At 41.6% G+C, this 14,679-nt stretch overlaps 1 protein-coding gene across 1 annotated transcript in view; it reads left to right on the top strand.

Annotated features, from left to right (window-relative positions):
- ABCA12 (ATP binding cassette subfamily A member 12) overlaps positions 1-14,679 on the top strand; it is a 201,577-nt gene that overhangs the window by 68,010 nt on the left and 118,888 nt on the right. Inside the window, exons 10-15 of the mRNA XM_084830130.1 lie at positions 1,043-1,149; positions 1,685-1,938; positions 2,023-2,135; positions 9,471-9,595; positions 10,439-10,612; positions 14,469-14,633. Of these exons, the coding sequence (XP_084686256.1) occupies positions 1,043-1,149; positions 1,685-1,938; positions 2,023-2,135; positions 9,471-9,595; positions 10,439-10,612; positions 14,469-14,633 (938 nt within the window). The remainder of the gene's footprint in view (positions 1-1,042; positions 1,150-1,684; positions 1,939-2,022; positions 2,136-9,470; positions 9,596-10,438; positions 10,613-14,468; positions 14,634-14,679) is intronic.

Here is a 14,679-nt window from a genome sequence, read left to right as displayed (position 1 = left end):
GCTGGGGCAGCTGTGATTTCTTCATAAAGTGTAAAGTTGCTCTGTTTCATCTTTGTGTGTGTGTAAAAAAAGGTAAAAAATAGTATCTTTGTGTGTGTGTAAAAAAAGGTAAAAAACAGCCTGAAGAAAGGATACTGAAGAACCCCAGATTTCTCTATAGTTTTAGACCTTGGTGAATTCAAAGCATACAGAAAATCAAGATTCTACATTTTAGTTTGTTTCAATTCACTGAAAAACACAAATATTTTATCCTGGGAGGAAAGCTATAGTGTGTTAAACCAATGATCCATCAAATAGCTTTCCTGCCAGGATGAGTCCTAGAACTAACTTTCTTTCTTAGCTTGCATCTTACCTTTTGACTTTGAAAGTCCACAAAGCAACTTACAGATATGAGAAATAAACAGCCAGTATAAAACTCTTCTTTCCCTCTAAGCCTAACAGCTCAGGCCTGGAATGTGTAGGATACTAATAAAAAAGAGAGAACATTTCTGAACATTTCCCTCAGTGTACTTTGGACATGACTTAACGACTGAACAACAACAACTTTTCTTTCAGTGCTGGGTAACCATACCCTACACAGCTGGGATTAGTGGGGGCAGGGGCAAGACTTCCAGATCAGATGGTGAGCTTTCCATGCAGATTTGACTCCAGCATCAAGATTTTGAGGGCTGACTTAGACCGCATGTGATATTTATTCATGTATTTTTTTCCATTTTTGTTTTTACCAAAAGGAGCTACAAAAGTTACCATCTTCAGTGTGTGTATGTGCCTGCATGTGCGCGCGCTGCACCCTTTCGTTCCCAGCTACTTTTAAACTCATTATCACCTTAAACTCAGTATCACCTTAAACTCAGTATCACCTTAAACTCAGTATCACCTCTCCCCAAACTGCATTTCCACCTGCAAGAGGAAAAAAAAATAAGGGCAACTGAATCTTATTGGTAGCTACTGTGAAGGTATTTCAGACAGAAATGTAGTAGTAATGATAGGTAAATGGATGAGAGAGAGAGATGAACACATACTTGTTTGTTTTTCTTCACAGAAAATTCTGATCTTCCTCCAAACATAGCACAGTTAAAAAGGGTTCTTTTCACACCACGTGATACTTACAAGAACTATTCATCAGTTTCAGAGATCTTGATGTTAAGAGTAAGTAGGTTTGTGATGCTGACTGGTGTAATATGAATGTGCATGCTTAGATCAACTGTTATTAAAATCTAAATACATCTTAGGTGGAAATGTGTTCAACAAAGACCAGATGGCTGCTTTTCCAAGGGTAAAGCAGCTTTGGGAGGGGAAATGGAGCAGAGAAGTAGGGAGAGAGTGTTTCATCCTTTCCCCACCTGCTGCTTCTCTGCTCTAGTCCCTTACCTCATTTGGCTCTTCAGACATTTGGAGCCTAGCTATGGTAGGAAGTGGCTTTGGCGGGGGCAATTTGGAGCATGGAGGTGACAGGGGAAGGGTTAAGCACCCCTCCCCGCTTCTCCGCTCTAGATTCCCACCTCAAAGCTTGGGAAAAGCAGCTCTTGAGCATTTGTTACATAATATGCATATAACTTGTATTGCCACCCTCACCTCCACAGTGAAACAATAATTCCTCCAGTCATTTGCTAGCTTTCCTTCATCACTTTTAAATCACTCATTTGTCAATAACTTTTTGTGCTTCTCTTGACTGTATTTAAAGCTAACACATCTCCGAAACATCACATCACTCCTTTGTGACTATGAGAGCATCAGGTCATTGCAGCAAACCTGCCAGCTCCCTGACATTAAATTTGCAGACTTGTGCGATCAAAGTGAGTTCCACAAGAATCTTCTTCATAGCATAGAACTAAGCGATCGTGTTGTGACCAATTTCGTTAACCACAGAAGTGTGTCTGCAGAATTTCGAGAAATAGTCATTGGGGACCCTAAAAAACTCCAGCAACAAATTCACTGGTGAGACCTTCTTCAAAGTAATCTGTAGCAGCGTATATTAGTTTAAAAGAAAAAATACTTATTTCTTTTCTTTTCTTAAACAAGGTTACAAGAAAATGTGCCACAGCTTAAATACTTTCGTGATATCCCTGAGTATATGGCTTCTTTGAATTCTATAGTGAATATCACTAAGAATACAGCACATTTCAGAAAACAAGGTAATTTGTGCATGCAGTTCCTTTTAAACAAGTTTTTTTTTTAAGTAAATGTAGCTGGAAATGTGATCAAACTGTTTTCAATATATTTCAAAACTTGTTTGTCAGGAGGAATACTGTTGCGATTGCATGTTTCTATGCAAGAATTTGTGCATAAGATACTTACCCATTATGTCACGTGAAGGCAGAGGCTTTCTTCACACGGAGCTTTTATCCTGCGATTGAGATTGCTCCTTCATGGAAGTTTGCAGGCTGTTTACATGACACCATGATCATTCAAGGCATCTCCTGCACTAAACGCCCATTGTTCCATTTTTAAATAGATCTCAGATAATGAGCTACCAAATTACCCCATTGTGTTCTGCTTGAGTTCCCTCCGTGAAAAGAGGAAAAGTGGCATGAAGAGGAGTGAGATCAATGAAAGATAATGGAAGACTCAGCTACGGGGGAGAAGGAGGGGGAAGCAGGTGGGGGGAAAGGAAGCATGTGAAAAAGTGAGTTGTTGTGATCCTGCATTTAAAACGGAAGTGGAAAACCCCATTTTAAAGGATTTTAGGCTGGTGTAGAGATGCCCAGAGACTCTCCAGATGTATGGGAACTGCCACTGAAGTGCTTCTATTCCTTTAAGACATGGGTAGGCAACTTGTGGCCCTACAGAAGTTTTGGCCTACAACTCCCATCAGCCATAGCCAGCGTAGCCAATAGTAAAGGGTTATGGGAGTTATAGACCAAAACATCTGGAGGGCCACAAGTTGCCCACTCCTACTATAAGAGAATTGGGAAGCTTCTGTATGTACGATGCTCCATGTGTGCATTGCAGCTCCTGGATAATCACAGCTATTTACAGTTGCTGCTTTCTAAAAATTAAACATATAGCCCATATTACTTAGATATAATTCACACTGATGGTAATTAATTGGACTTAGAGCTAATCTGCATGTTACAGGTGGTAACATTCCGGACTGTACCTCTTCAGAAAGCAAGTAAGGAATTATGTTTTTGAATGCTTACATACATTAAAAATCAACAACACCCTAACATCTCGTAAACTAGCACATCCGGGAGAGGACTATGTTAAAGCTTTCTCTTGATATATGAGTTTTCTAGCTGCAGGGGAGTGTTTTGCTGTTTTTATGTGGGGAAACATTAACATATAAAAAACATGATACCTCCAGAGAATCTGCAGTCTGAAATGGTACAGTGCAAAATGATGCCACCTCAGTGGCTCTAATCATGTGTTTAATGAACGTATGTGGGCATAAGATGTGGAGGGGTCATGCATGCATCCCAGCATGCTCCAAACATCCAAGTGTCCACGGGCTCCACCCCTGACTGTTGAGTGGGAAGGTCTGAAGGGGGATTCTTTTTCTGCCCAGGTGAACACACTTAGAATCCTTCCCACAGTCTGGAGCACTGAATTATCAGGGTTCCCAATTGTGGGTAGGATTCTAATTTAGTTCAGCCAAATGTGCTTACAATTCCTCTTTGGACCATGCACTCAAGATGTGAAGGTTGAGGGTGGAGCCAATGAAGTGCAGTGAATCTGTGAAGTGCATTGGCCTGAAAAGTAACTCTTTCGTTCATGGGGCTGCTAAGAAGATGGTCTGACAGTTTTGTTCTCTGTGTGGACTTAAAGATCCATCCTTTACTAGCGAAGAGCCAACGATTGCTGTTAGCGAAATGCCCTCTCTGATAACATCTTGTTTTGAATGCTATAATGTGTTGTATGTGGGGCTGCCGTTGAAGATTCTTTGGAAGCTTCAGTAGCTTCAAAGTACAGCACCGAGACGCCTGACTGGGATTGAGCATATGGCATGTGTCAGTCCTTAACCAACTGCACTGGCTCCTAGTCGTTTCCAAGCACAATTCAAAGTGCTGGGCGTTGCCTTTAAAGGCCTAAGTGGCTTGGCACCTAGGTCCCTCAAGGACCACCTGCTCCCTCATGAACCACCTGTTCCTTTGTGAACTTGTCTGAACAGTAAGGTCATCTTTGGAGACCCTTCTCTAGGTCCTTCCACTTTAGAGCTGGTGGGGTCTGGAGATAGAGCCTTTTCAGTGGTGGCACTAGTCTGGCTGTGGAATACGATCCCCAGAGCTGGTCGCTTGGCACCATGTTTGATGACTTTCTAGTGGCAGGTGAAGACTCTCTACTCAATCAGGCTTTGAGATCTTTAATCCTTCTGGGTTGTTGTTTTTATAGTTTTCTGTTTAAACTGATTCTGCTGTGCTGTGTTTTTACTGTCTTTTATATTGATTTTTATATGTTACTGTTTTAAGTGAGAGCCCTTTGGCTGAAGTAGTGTGTGTGAAAAACTCCTTTTTTGATAAGATCCAGTAGAGCTAGTTTGGCATCACTGCAATCCTTGAGCAAGCGAAATATTTCCCAGCCTCAACTTTAGTCTTTGTTGTTGTTGTTCAGTCATTCAGTCGTGTCCGACTCTTTGTGACCCCATGGACCATAGCACGCCAGGCCTTCCTGTCCTGCGCTCTCTCCCGGAGCATGCTCAAGTTCATATTCATTGCATCCGTGATGCTATCTAGCCATCTCATCCTCTGCCGTCCCCTTCTCCTTTTGCCTTCAGTCTTTCCCAGCATCAGGGTCTTTTCCAGAGAGTTTTCTCTTCGCATTAGGTGGCCAAAATATTTGAGCTTCAGCTTCACTATCTGTCCTTCCAATGAGCACTCAGGGTTGATTTCCTTTAGGATTGACTGATTTGACCTCCTTGCAGTCCAGGGCACTCGTAAGAGTCTTCTCCAGCACCACAGTTCGAAAGCATCCATTCTTCGGCACTCAGCCTTCCTTATAGTCCAGCTCTCACAGCCATACATTACTACTGGGAAAACCATAGCTTTGATTATGTGGACCTTTGTCGGCAAGGTGATGTCTCTGCTTCTTACTATGCTGTCTAGGTTGGCCATAGCTTTCCTCCCAAGGAGCAAGCGTCTTTTAATTTCATGGCTACAGTCACCGTCTGCAGTGATCTTGGAGCCCAAGAAAGTAAAATCTGTCACTGCTTCCATTTCTTCCCCTTCTATATGCCAGGAAGTGATAGGGCCAGATGCCATGATCTTAGTTTTTTTAATGTTGAGTTTCAAACCACCTTTTGCACTCTCCTCTTTCACCCTCAACAAGAGGCTCTTGAGATCCTCTTCGCTTTCTGCCATTAGGGTGGTATCGTCTGCATATCGGAGGTTGTTGATAATTCTCCCAGCAATCTTAATTCTGACCTCTGATTCATCCAACCCAGCATTTCTCATGATGTACTCTGCATATAAGTTAAATAAGCAGGGTGACAATATGCAGCCTTGTCATACTCCTTTCCCAATTTTGAACCACTCGGTTGTTCCATGTCTGGTTCTTACTGTTGCTTCTTGACCCTCGTACAGGTTTCTCAGGAGACAGGTAAGGTGGTCTGGTACTCCCATCACTTTCAGAATTTGCCACAGTTTGTTGTGATCCACACAATCAAAGGCTTTAGCGTAGTCAATGAAGCAGAAATAGACGTTTTTCTGGAATTCTCTTGCTTTCTCCATGATGCAGCAAATGTTGGCGATTTGATCTCTAGTTCCTCTGCCTCTTCGAAACCCAGCTTGTACTTCCGGTAGTTCTCGGTTCGCATACTGCTGAAGCCTAGCTTGTAGGATTTTGAGCATCACCTTGCTGGCATGTGAAATGAGCGCAATTGTGCGGTAGTTTGAACACTCTTTGGCGTTGCCCTTCTTTGGAATTGGAATGTAAACTGACCTTTTCCAGTCTTGCGGCCATTGTTGAGTGTTCCAAATTTGTTGGCATATTGAATGCAGCACTTTAACAGCATCATCTTTTAGGATTTTAAATAGCTCAGCTGGAATACTGTCATCTCCACTAGCTTTGTTGTTAGTAATGCTTCCTAAGGCCCACTTGACTTCACTCTCTAGGATGTCCGGCTCAAGTTCAGTGACCGCACTATTATGGCTCTCAGGGACATTAAGATCTTTCCTGTATAGTTCTTCTGTGTATTCTTGCCACCTCTTCTTAATCTCATCTGCATCTGTTAGGTCCCTGCCTTCTTTGTCCTTTATCATGCCCGTCTTTGCACAAAACGTTCCCTTGAGATCTCCGATTTTCTTGAAGAGATCTCTAGTCTTTCCCATTCTGTTGTTTTCCTCGATTTCTTTGCATTGTTCATTTAAGAAGGCCTTCTTGTCTCTCCTTGCTATTCTCTGGAACTCTGCATTCAGTTGGATATATCTTCCCCTTTCTCCCTTGCTTTTCGCTTCCCTTCTTTCCTCAGCTACTTGTAAAGCCTCATCAGACAGCCACTTGGCTTTCTTGCATTTCTTTTTCTTTGGGATGGATTTCGTTGCTGCCTCCTGAACAATGTTATGGACCTCCGTCCATAGTTCCTCAGGCACTCTGTCTATCAGGTCTAATCCCTGAAATCTATTCCTCACCTCCACTGTATATTCATAAGGGATATGATTTAGGTCATACCTGAATGATTTAGTGGTTTTCCCTACGTTCTTCAATTTAAGCCGAAATTTTAGTCTAGGGAGGGCTAACTCATCACAGAGGCCAAAGCTTTTACTATGCCCCCTCCCCAGCTCAATACATCTACATCCCAGCTACATAACCTCCCCCACCCCCCCAAGAAACAAAACAAAACATGGTTTTTGTCATTCCTCACAATGCGGACTTCCAACTCATTTTTTTCCCTGCCTCTTCCCTGCCTGTCAATCCCACACCATTTATATTGCAGCCTCTGTGGCTTTGACTCACTGCCTTCTCTGGCATTCCACCCCCATCCATTTCTGGAATGCCATAATTATTTTCAGGTGGAGCTTCACCAGTAGCAAGCCCAGCATCCCTATCCCTCTCTCACAATCTCTCACAGCGGGGTATAACTATTTTAAATGAAGAAATATGAATTTTCCACCTGCTGGCTATCAAAGTGGCTACCATACTCTTTCTGGCTACCATATGCTGGCTACCATACTGTTTCTGGGCCAGATTTGCTCCTCATACCTGACATATGCAGGAGGAATTTCTCCGTGAAAAAAAGGGAAGAGTTCTAATATTTATACTTTAATAATATAATATTTATAATATCAGAATACTGGTTCTAATATTTATTTGTTGATGTATTTATAAGAGAATTCATATCCCGCCTGTCTGCTTTTAAAAGTATCCAGGGTGGCTAACAATAGCTGTTAAAAAATGGAAGCAATCAAAACAGGCAAACAGCAGCTAAAACCATGGAAAAACAACAATGTAATCAGCAGACCAAACTAAATGCCTTCCTGAACAGAAAGGTCTTAAGAACGTGTCAAAAAGACAAGGAGAAAGCTACATGTATATCTTGGAATGATAGATAGTGGGAGTATATATATACTGGAGAAATTAAATACTCTATGGCAGGTAATTTAAGAGGAAAAAAATCACTTCAAAGTAATGTATAAATGGTACAAGACACCACTTAAATTAGCAAATTCCAGAGGGGTAACCATTTTAGTCAAAAAGCAACAGCAAATACAAAAAGCCTAGTGGCACCTTGAAGAATAACAGGCTTATTGTTACAGATATTTTCAAGGACTAGAGTCCACTTCATTCAGTGCATGGGGCAGTTTCCAGTGGGGCACAACCACGCACTAGTATAAACTGCTCTAGCGCAACGCCAGTAGTGTTAGCTGGTGCACCAATTTTTGGGGAGAAACCGGAGAGCCAACTAACAGTATTGGCATTGCGCTAGAGCAGTTTATAGTAGCACAATATAATTTAAGTTAGTGGTTGTGCCCCATTGGATACTGTCCATGAAGTGTTACTGTCCTCAGTTGTCAGAAAGATGATAGATAGATAGATAGATAGATAGATAGCAAGAGCCCTCAGGCGTTCTAAAAGTGAGTACAGTAAACATGTGAGGAAGGAGACTGTGCTAACCTTGCCCACTCTATTGTAATTTCCGTCATTTTCTATTTGTAGAGGGCAACGGAAACATGCAAGGAGGGGACCAAGGTAGCACCCCCCCACACACACACACTTACTCTATCCGGTTTCAGAACATCTGGAGAGGGCTATACATACATTGATATATAGAGAACAATTGTTAACAGTAGGGCCAAAAGGCCATGAAATGCAGGAGATAATCTGTGATATTTCTGTGTAAAATTCAAATGTATGCAAGATAAGCACAGTGACTATTTACACAAACTGTAATTGGTGAGAATAAGGTGTTCCTAGCTTTGTTATGCTAATTTAACACCTCTAGTGGATTTTTAAAAAAAACCCTTGGTCTCGATTGAGTCCTAAACAGAAATAAATGCACTGATAAATTCAAATTTAACAATGTTATGCTGGAGTCTTCCTTTGAAATTCTGTTGTTGGATAATAGTGACTTTCAGGTTAGCAGCCAAGTGGCCTGGGAAACTGAAATGTTCTCCCAGTGGTTTCTGAACATTACCATTTTATGTCAATTTTGTGCCCATTCTTTAGTGTAGAGACCTTACCTGTTTGGTCTATGTAGACAGCAGAAGTCAGGTGATGTCATATATCATGCTGGAAGATGAGCAGGTGAATGAGCCCTTGATGGTATGGCTAATATTATTCGGTTCTGTAATAGTGTTATAATAGTGGATATCCACTCAGGCAATACCATTATGGACTATAACAGCAACCTTATCATTAGGGGCTCATTCAGCTGCTCATCCAAATAACATTAACCAGACCATCAGGGGAAAAATGAAGTATCTTATAAGGCAGGAAAATTTAGAATTAGTGATTAACTTATTGCTAACAGCTAGGATTGGAACAGCATATAAATGGAAAGCTGATGTTTTTTCTAGTGAGGATTGGTAAGGAAGTGAATGGAATACATTGCTGATGGTAAAACATACTAATCTGACATGATTTAGAGAAGGGAGGGAAATTAGAAACTCATTTATGGGCAACTGGAATTTATTCTTAGGCTTTTGAATGATTTGGACAAAATGTAATAAATGAGAAATTACTGTATTGATTTTTGTCAAGAGATATGCTTTTAAGATGGCATAATTTCTATATTTATTATTTGTATGTGTATAGAAAATGTTTAAAGAAAAACAGTCAGTCTAATTCTGAATGCCAGACGGTCTTGAAATGATATAGTGGTCTCAGATCTCTCTGGACACAAGAATACAAAATAATACAAAACATGGGAATGAACCCTTGGAGTTCTTTTGTACTTAAATGTACCACATGGTGACACTGTTGAGGCATTTTTCTCATCTTTCCCAAAGCCTCCTTCAAGCATTTTATGTAAACGGTATTTCCTGAAAACTGGAGCAAAACATAATTTTTAATTTTTGCTTTGTCATGTTTTAAAGATAGGCTAATAGATCTGTTCAGAAATGTTGATGGCCTCAGGAACGATCTCAGAAATACTGTAGGAATGTCAACAAAAAGTGTCAGTGCTTTGCTGGAAATGCCTCTTCCAGAAAACAAAACACAGGCAAGTTTATTATGCATGATACTATATCCTTTCTCTGTGTCTTTTCACATTCAGGGCTTAGACCCTGGAATGGGAACGGGTGTCCTTCATCAATAACTTATTGTTCTCAATCACAAAATATGTGAAATATGTGTGTGGACACATATGCACACATGTGTTCATGTGTATAGGAACATGGACTGTGATTACATTGCCATTAGTCAGTACTTCCATGTTTCTTACTGATAAATCCATAGAGTATGGTCTTCTATAATTCACCTTTAGCATTTTAGCTTATGGTGCATCTTGTTGAAGATTAACAATAACAGTAACTGCTTGTGGTATGTATACTCACCCCTCTTTTGCCTCAGCTAATTAAACTGGGCAGGTTTTTGAATTGCTAAAATCACACAGGAAACCCTGTTCTGACAGTGGACAGAAGAGATATGTATGTACACTATAGGAAACCAAGCCCTTCTCAGACCACTTTCAGCTCATAAAAACTATTATTTAACTCCAGCCTTAGGCACTGTTGGGCCAGAGAGTAATGAATGATTCTGGAATGTAGGCTGGTGCCCTTCGCCAATAATGTCTTGTTCTCAATCACAAAATATTTGACATGCAAAAATAAATCTATTAATATTAAATGCCCAAAGGAACTGAATCGTTGAGCTTGTGTTCTTGCATGCAAGAGGTTAAGGAAGTCCCCCAGTATAGATTCTTGGGTGAAGAATGACGTGCTGCTCTGTCCTCTACTTTACAAGTTGGCATTGGGTGGTGGTTTAAAAAAGAGAACTGCTTAATTCATCCTCATTAGAGAAAGCTCACTATTTACAAACCTGCCTTTCTTCTGTGCCAATACAGCTGATCTTTCAGATACTCCAGCTGGAGTCCTGTGACACTGATACTGCTGATGCAAATCTGGAAGTCATCGCAGAGCAGTTCTGCAACCTGTCACTCATGGAAAGGGCCCGCAAATCTTATGTTTTGGGGGTCACACTTCTGCATTACGTGGATGTCTACAACTTCATATACAAGGTTTGTCCCACATGCTATGTCTTGAAAAATATCTCTCTAGTTAATTTTTTTTTGTACATGTCTACATTTGCTGCTTTCCAGGAAGTAAGTCCAGGGAATCAAGTCACCTAATTTAATGGGCCATGGTTATATCAGTTTAATGGCACCATTTAATGGTCTGGGAGTACATAATGCTCCAACTGGATGGAAGCTAAGTGGGTGTGAACATAAGAGGTGCCGGATAGCATAATCCTATGCATATTTACTCAGAAGTAAAACTGATTGTTCAGAGGGGCTTACTCCTAGGTAAATGTGCATAGGATTTCAGCCTGAATGAATGAGAGATCGGTGGATGCCTCATGTAAGCTGCTCTGTATTTTGTAAAGGAAGAATGGGAAATAATAATAATAATAATAATAATAAGAATAATAATAAAAAATTAGAAGCAGCAGCATAAATGCTATGTAATGATTAGATCATTCTTTCTTTGATCATTTCCCAGCTATTGCTCAAATCAGTTTTATATAGTCCAAATGCAAAATCTTTACATCTGTTTGTGAAGCAGATCATCTTCATGCGGGTTCTGAGGGTGCCAAATGTGGAGGGACAGCAGGGGAGCAGAGGGTATCTACTGATAGTAGAGGCCCTCTATATTTTCAGGGGGAAAAAGCAGAAGGTCTGAATGACACCCCTCCACACACCCACACCCACACAGTTTCTTATAAAATGCCGTGGACCAGGTTTCTACCTGTATATGTCCCTCAAGCTGCCTGACATCCTTGGCAGCAGAGGCAGCACACAGGCACCGGCCTTCCTTCACTCAGCAGAGCTGAGGTCTGACTGCAGGGGACAAAGGGAGGATGCCCTCCTTTCATCACGGAAGATATTGTGGCATAGGGAAAGGAGAATTTGGTGTGCTGAGTTCACACTCAATCCCTTCTCTCCAGTGATTGCCCAGGGATGAAGCGAGCCTGAGCCTGTCCTTCATTGACAGAGCAATCATGGGAGTGGCTGGACTGGAGTGGGGAGAGCTGCAGTTCTTCACAGGAAGCTTCTTCTAAACCCAGCCCACCCGCCAGTGATAATTTGTTGCAGTGGGTGAAGCAAGAAGTTTTTTTTTTAATCCTGTGCCCCCACTTCCTCCTCCCACACATTTTTGTGGGTTTCCACTTGTGCATGATGATCTCATGCATTAAAACAACATGACAAACAATATCCTCAAGAAACCTGTTTTACAATTATGCTTTGCTCAAAACCTTCTTATTCCTATTACTGCTACAAATCCTTTGTTGTGCTCCCATGGTAGATATATTTGAAGATACAGCTCATTGCAGGAGATTCTTAAACAAATGATTTTGTGGAATTTCATAGTGTGATGATTAACTCCAATCCAACTTCAAATTGCATCGAAGCGCTCTTGAGTTATAACCTGAATACTTAACTGTGAAACTAAATTAAGTATATAATGGCTGCCTTTACACTAAAGAAAACCCCCATAGTCCTCCCGTTCTGTAGCCTTTCCACGTTTACCGTGGGCTCCCAGACAGTGACCTCATGATTGCTGAGAGGGGAAGCTTTTAATTTTCAAGGTTCCATAGAACTAAATGAAACAGTGCCATCTAGTGGCTGTTTTAACTGTGTAACATTCTGAGTCAAAAAGATAGCTCATTAGTTCCGGATCTTTTCAAGATGAAATAACCAGGAAATACCTCTGGATGTACCCTGGAGGTTAATGACATCATGAAAAGGACCCACAAACTTCCGTGAGTGAGCAATCTCAATAGCAGGATAAAAGCTCTGTGTGAAGGAGCCCATTATTTCCTCTCCCATAATAACCAGCTTTTTCCTTCAACCCCCGGTCCAAAATCCCATATACATTGAGTTCTGCACATATCGTGAATGCATTCCCAAATTGACACTTTTACTTTGTCAGTAAGCACTCTGAAGCAAGATAAAATCTAGAAGGAGCAGGTTTTCCCCATCACTGTAATAATGTAATGAGAGATGCTCAGGTTTCCAGGATGCCTGAGGCTCAGTTCATGAGAGTTAATAGGTGGTATGTGGCAGATCCGGATAGGGTATGGGCAGAGCCTAGTTTTGCTAGATGGGGTCAGAGAGTGCCACCTGACAGTTCAGGGCCTGGCTATGCTTGGTGACTCAGGATGGATCTGATGGACATGGGATGAGGAAGAGTGGACAGTCAAACCTCTCAAGCCAACCCTGTCCTCTTGATTCTGGTCCTGCATCCTCAGATTTTACTCCTTACCTTGAGATTGTCTAGACTCATCATCTGAAGGCTGATATTCTGGTTTCTGGGGATGCCTCCACATGGCAATGGACTCACCAGGTCCCCTGAGATTTGATCCTTAGGTTCATCAGGTGGGATCTGGGGGTTCAGGTATTCATAGGGCAGGGCGTGAAGCCAGAGATGGCACCTGGTGGACCAGGGGACAGCCCCTGGCTGTGGCTGGTGCAGTAGGGGTGGAGACATGATGGACATTGGTGAGGGGCAAAGAGAAAAACATCTCATCAAGCTAAGCAGAGAATGGCCTGCTCCCCTTGGTTCCATCCTCTCACCCTGAGATTTTATCCCATCCTTGGCGGTATGAAAGGAAGAAAAGCCTTGTCCTCATGGGAATATGGTTCTTCCCCACCCAACAAGCACAAGGTCCCAGAGACTTTTCATTTTTCCCTGGTGGTTCCTTTTTGGGTGGCATAAAAGGCAAAATTTGAGGTGCTATAGGCCCATGGATTGGTGACACTCAGGGGGAAGGTCAGATTTCTGACAAGAATCTCTGTTTCTCGAGGTATGCTGTGACTCTCCTCCCTATCTTGTCTGGTATTTTATACTCTGCAGAAGAGTGCAAATGGTCATCCATAAACCTTGAAATTATTAATAGGAACAATAAGTTGCATTCAGGAAGGTTAAAATCCCCAGCTGCCTATAGCAAGTACTGCTGTGAAAAATGTACTTTACTGCCCAAAGCTGTTAAAATGCAGAAACCTTTTCCCCTCTGTTGTTTTCCAAGAACACATTTATACATCTTCAAAATTGTACTGCCCTGCTTAAAGCAGAGGTGAATTTCTGAGCAATTTTTACCTGTTTTCAACTGGGATAACATAGTAAGTCACTTCCTGACTTCTGTCTTAATCTGTCTATAAAGCCATTCTAGACAAAGTCTATATGACACAATGGCCCTGATCCAGAGGTGTTCAAATGCAGCAGAAATTTGCATTATCTCTGCTGCACTCATGCCTCAGGACTGCGTCTGGACTCTGGTGCCCAATTCCTTGTCTCCTCCCTGCCTGTCAGTGTTGATAATTTACTCATTATTGTTGCATGCATGGTGCAAGGGACACTGTGTGTATGCATTCCAGGAACTGAATGTGGATCTCTGGCCTTAACCATGCAGCCCTCCTTTGGTGTGGGATGAAGGGCAGCACTGCAAGTGCGAACCTAGTTTTGCTTGCAAATATGTCTTGCTGGCACATATTCACAAGGAATGAAAGCTGTTTCAGAAATTCAGACAGGATTTTGGATAGTTAGTTGTGCCCATTTTCAATATTTTCTTTCATGAAGATAGATGGTTCTCTTACTGTTGAGTAGTGTCTGTTTTAGCCCAGCCAAACTTTGTAGGTGTCGCATCAGTTGATTATGGAGAGCTAGGCAATTCTGGAATATTAGGACAAAAATATAAGTTGTTTTAAATCCTGTGCAGCCAAAGCTAAGTTGTTTTAAAATCTCTTGATTTCAGCAAGAGGGGTTCAAGCACATGCTTATCATTTAAAAATTCTCAACTTTGCTTGGATTGTGCTCCTTGTAAGCAAGCATGTGTGGTATTGACTATAATCTTCCTGTCTCTTGGCTGCTCTGTAGGTGATTTTCCCTAAGGAACTGCAGACTCCTCTGGATATGGTACTGGGTCTCCTCAAAGATTTGGAGCACTTCAAGAAACGGGTTGCATCTGATGTCCGCCCACTCTTAGATGCAATTCATTCCCTTAAAAAACTGCGTCAGTCAAGAAATGCACCAGTTTCCAAGGTTTGTTTTTTCCTGTCAACTTGCAAACAAAAAGAATTCCTTCTAA

Source organism: Heloderma suspectum, chromosome 1 (genome assembly GCF_057233095.1).
Source record: "Heloderma suspectum isolate Gila_16-S chromosome 1, 16-S_ref, whole genome shotgun sequence".
NCBI lineage: Eukaryota > Metazoa > Chordata > Lepidosauria > Squamata > Helodermatidae > Heloderma > Heloderma suspectum.
Note: the sequence above shows the minus strand (reverse complement) of the source record. Positions and strands in the feature narration are given on the sequence as shown.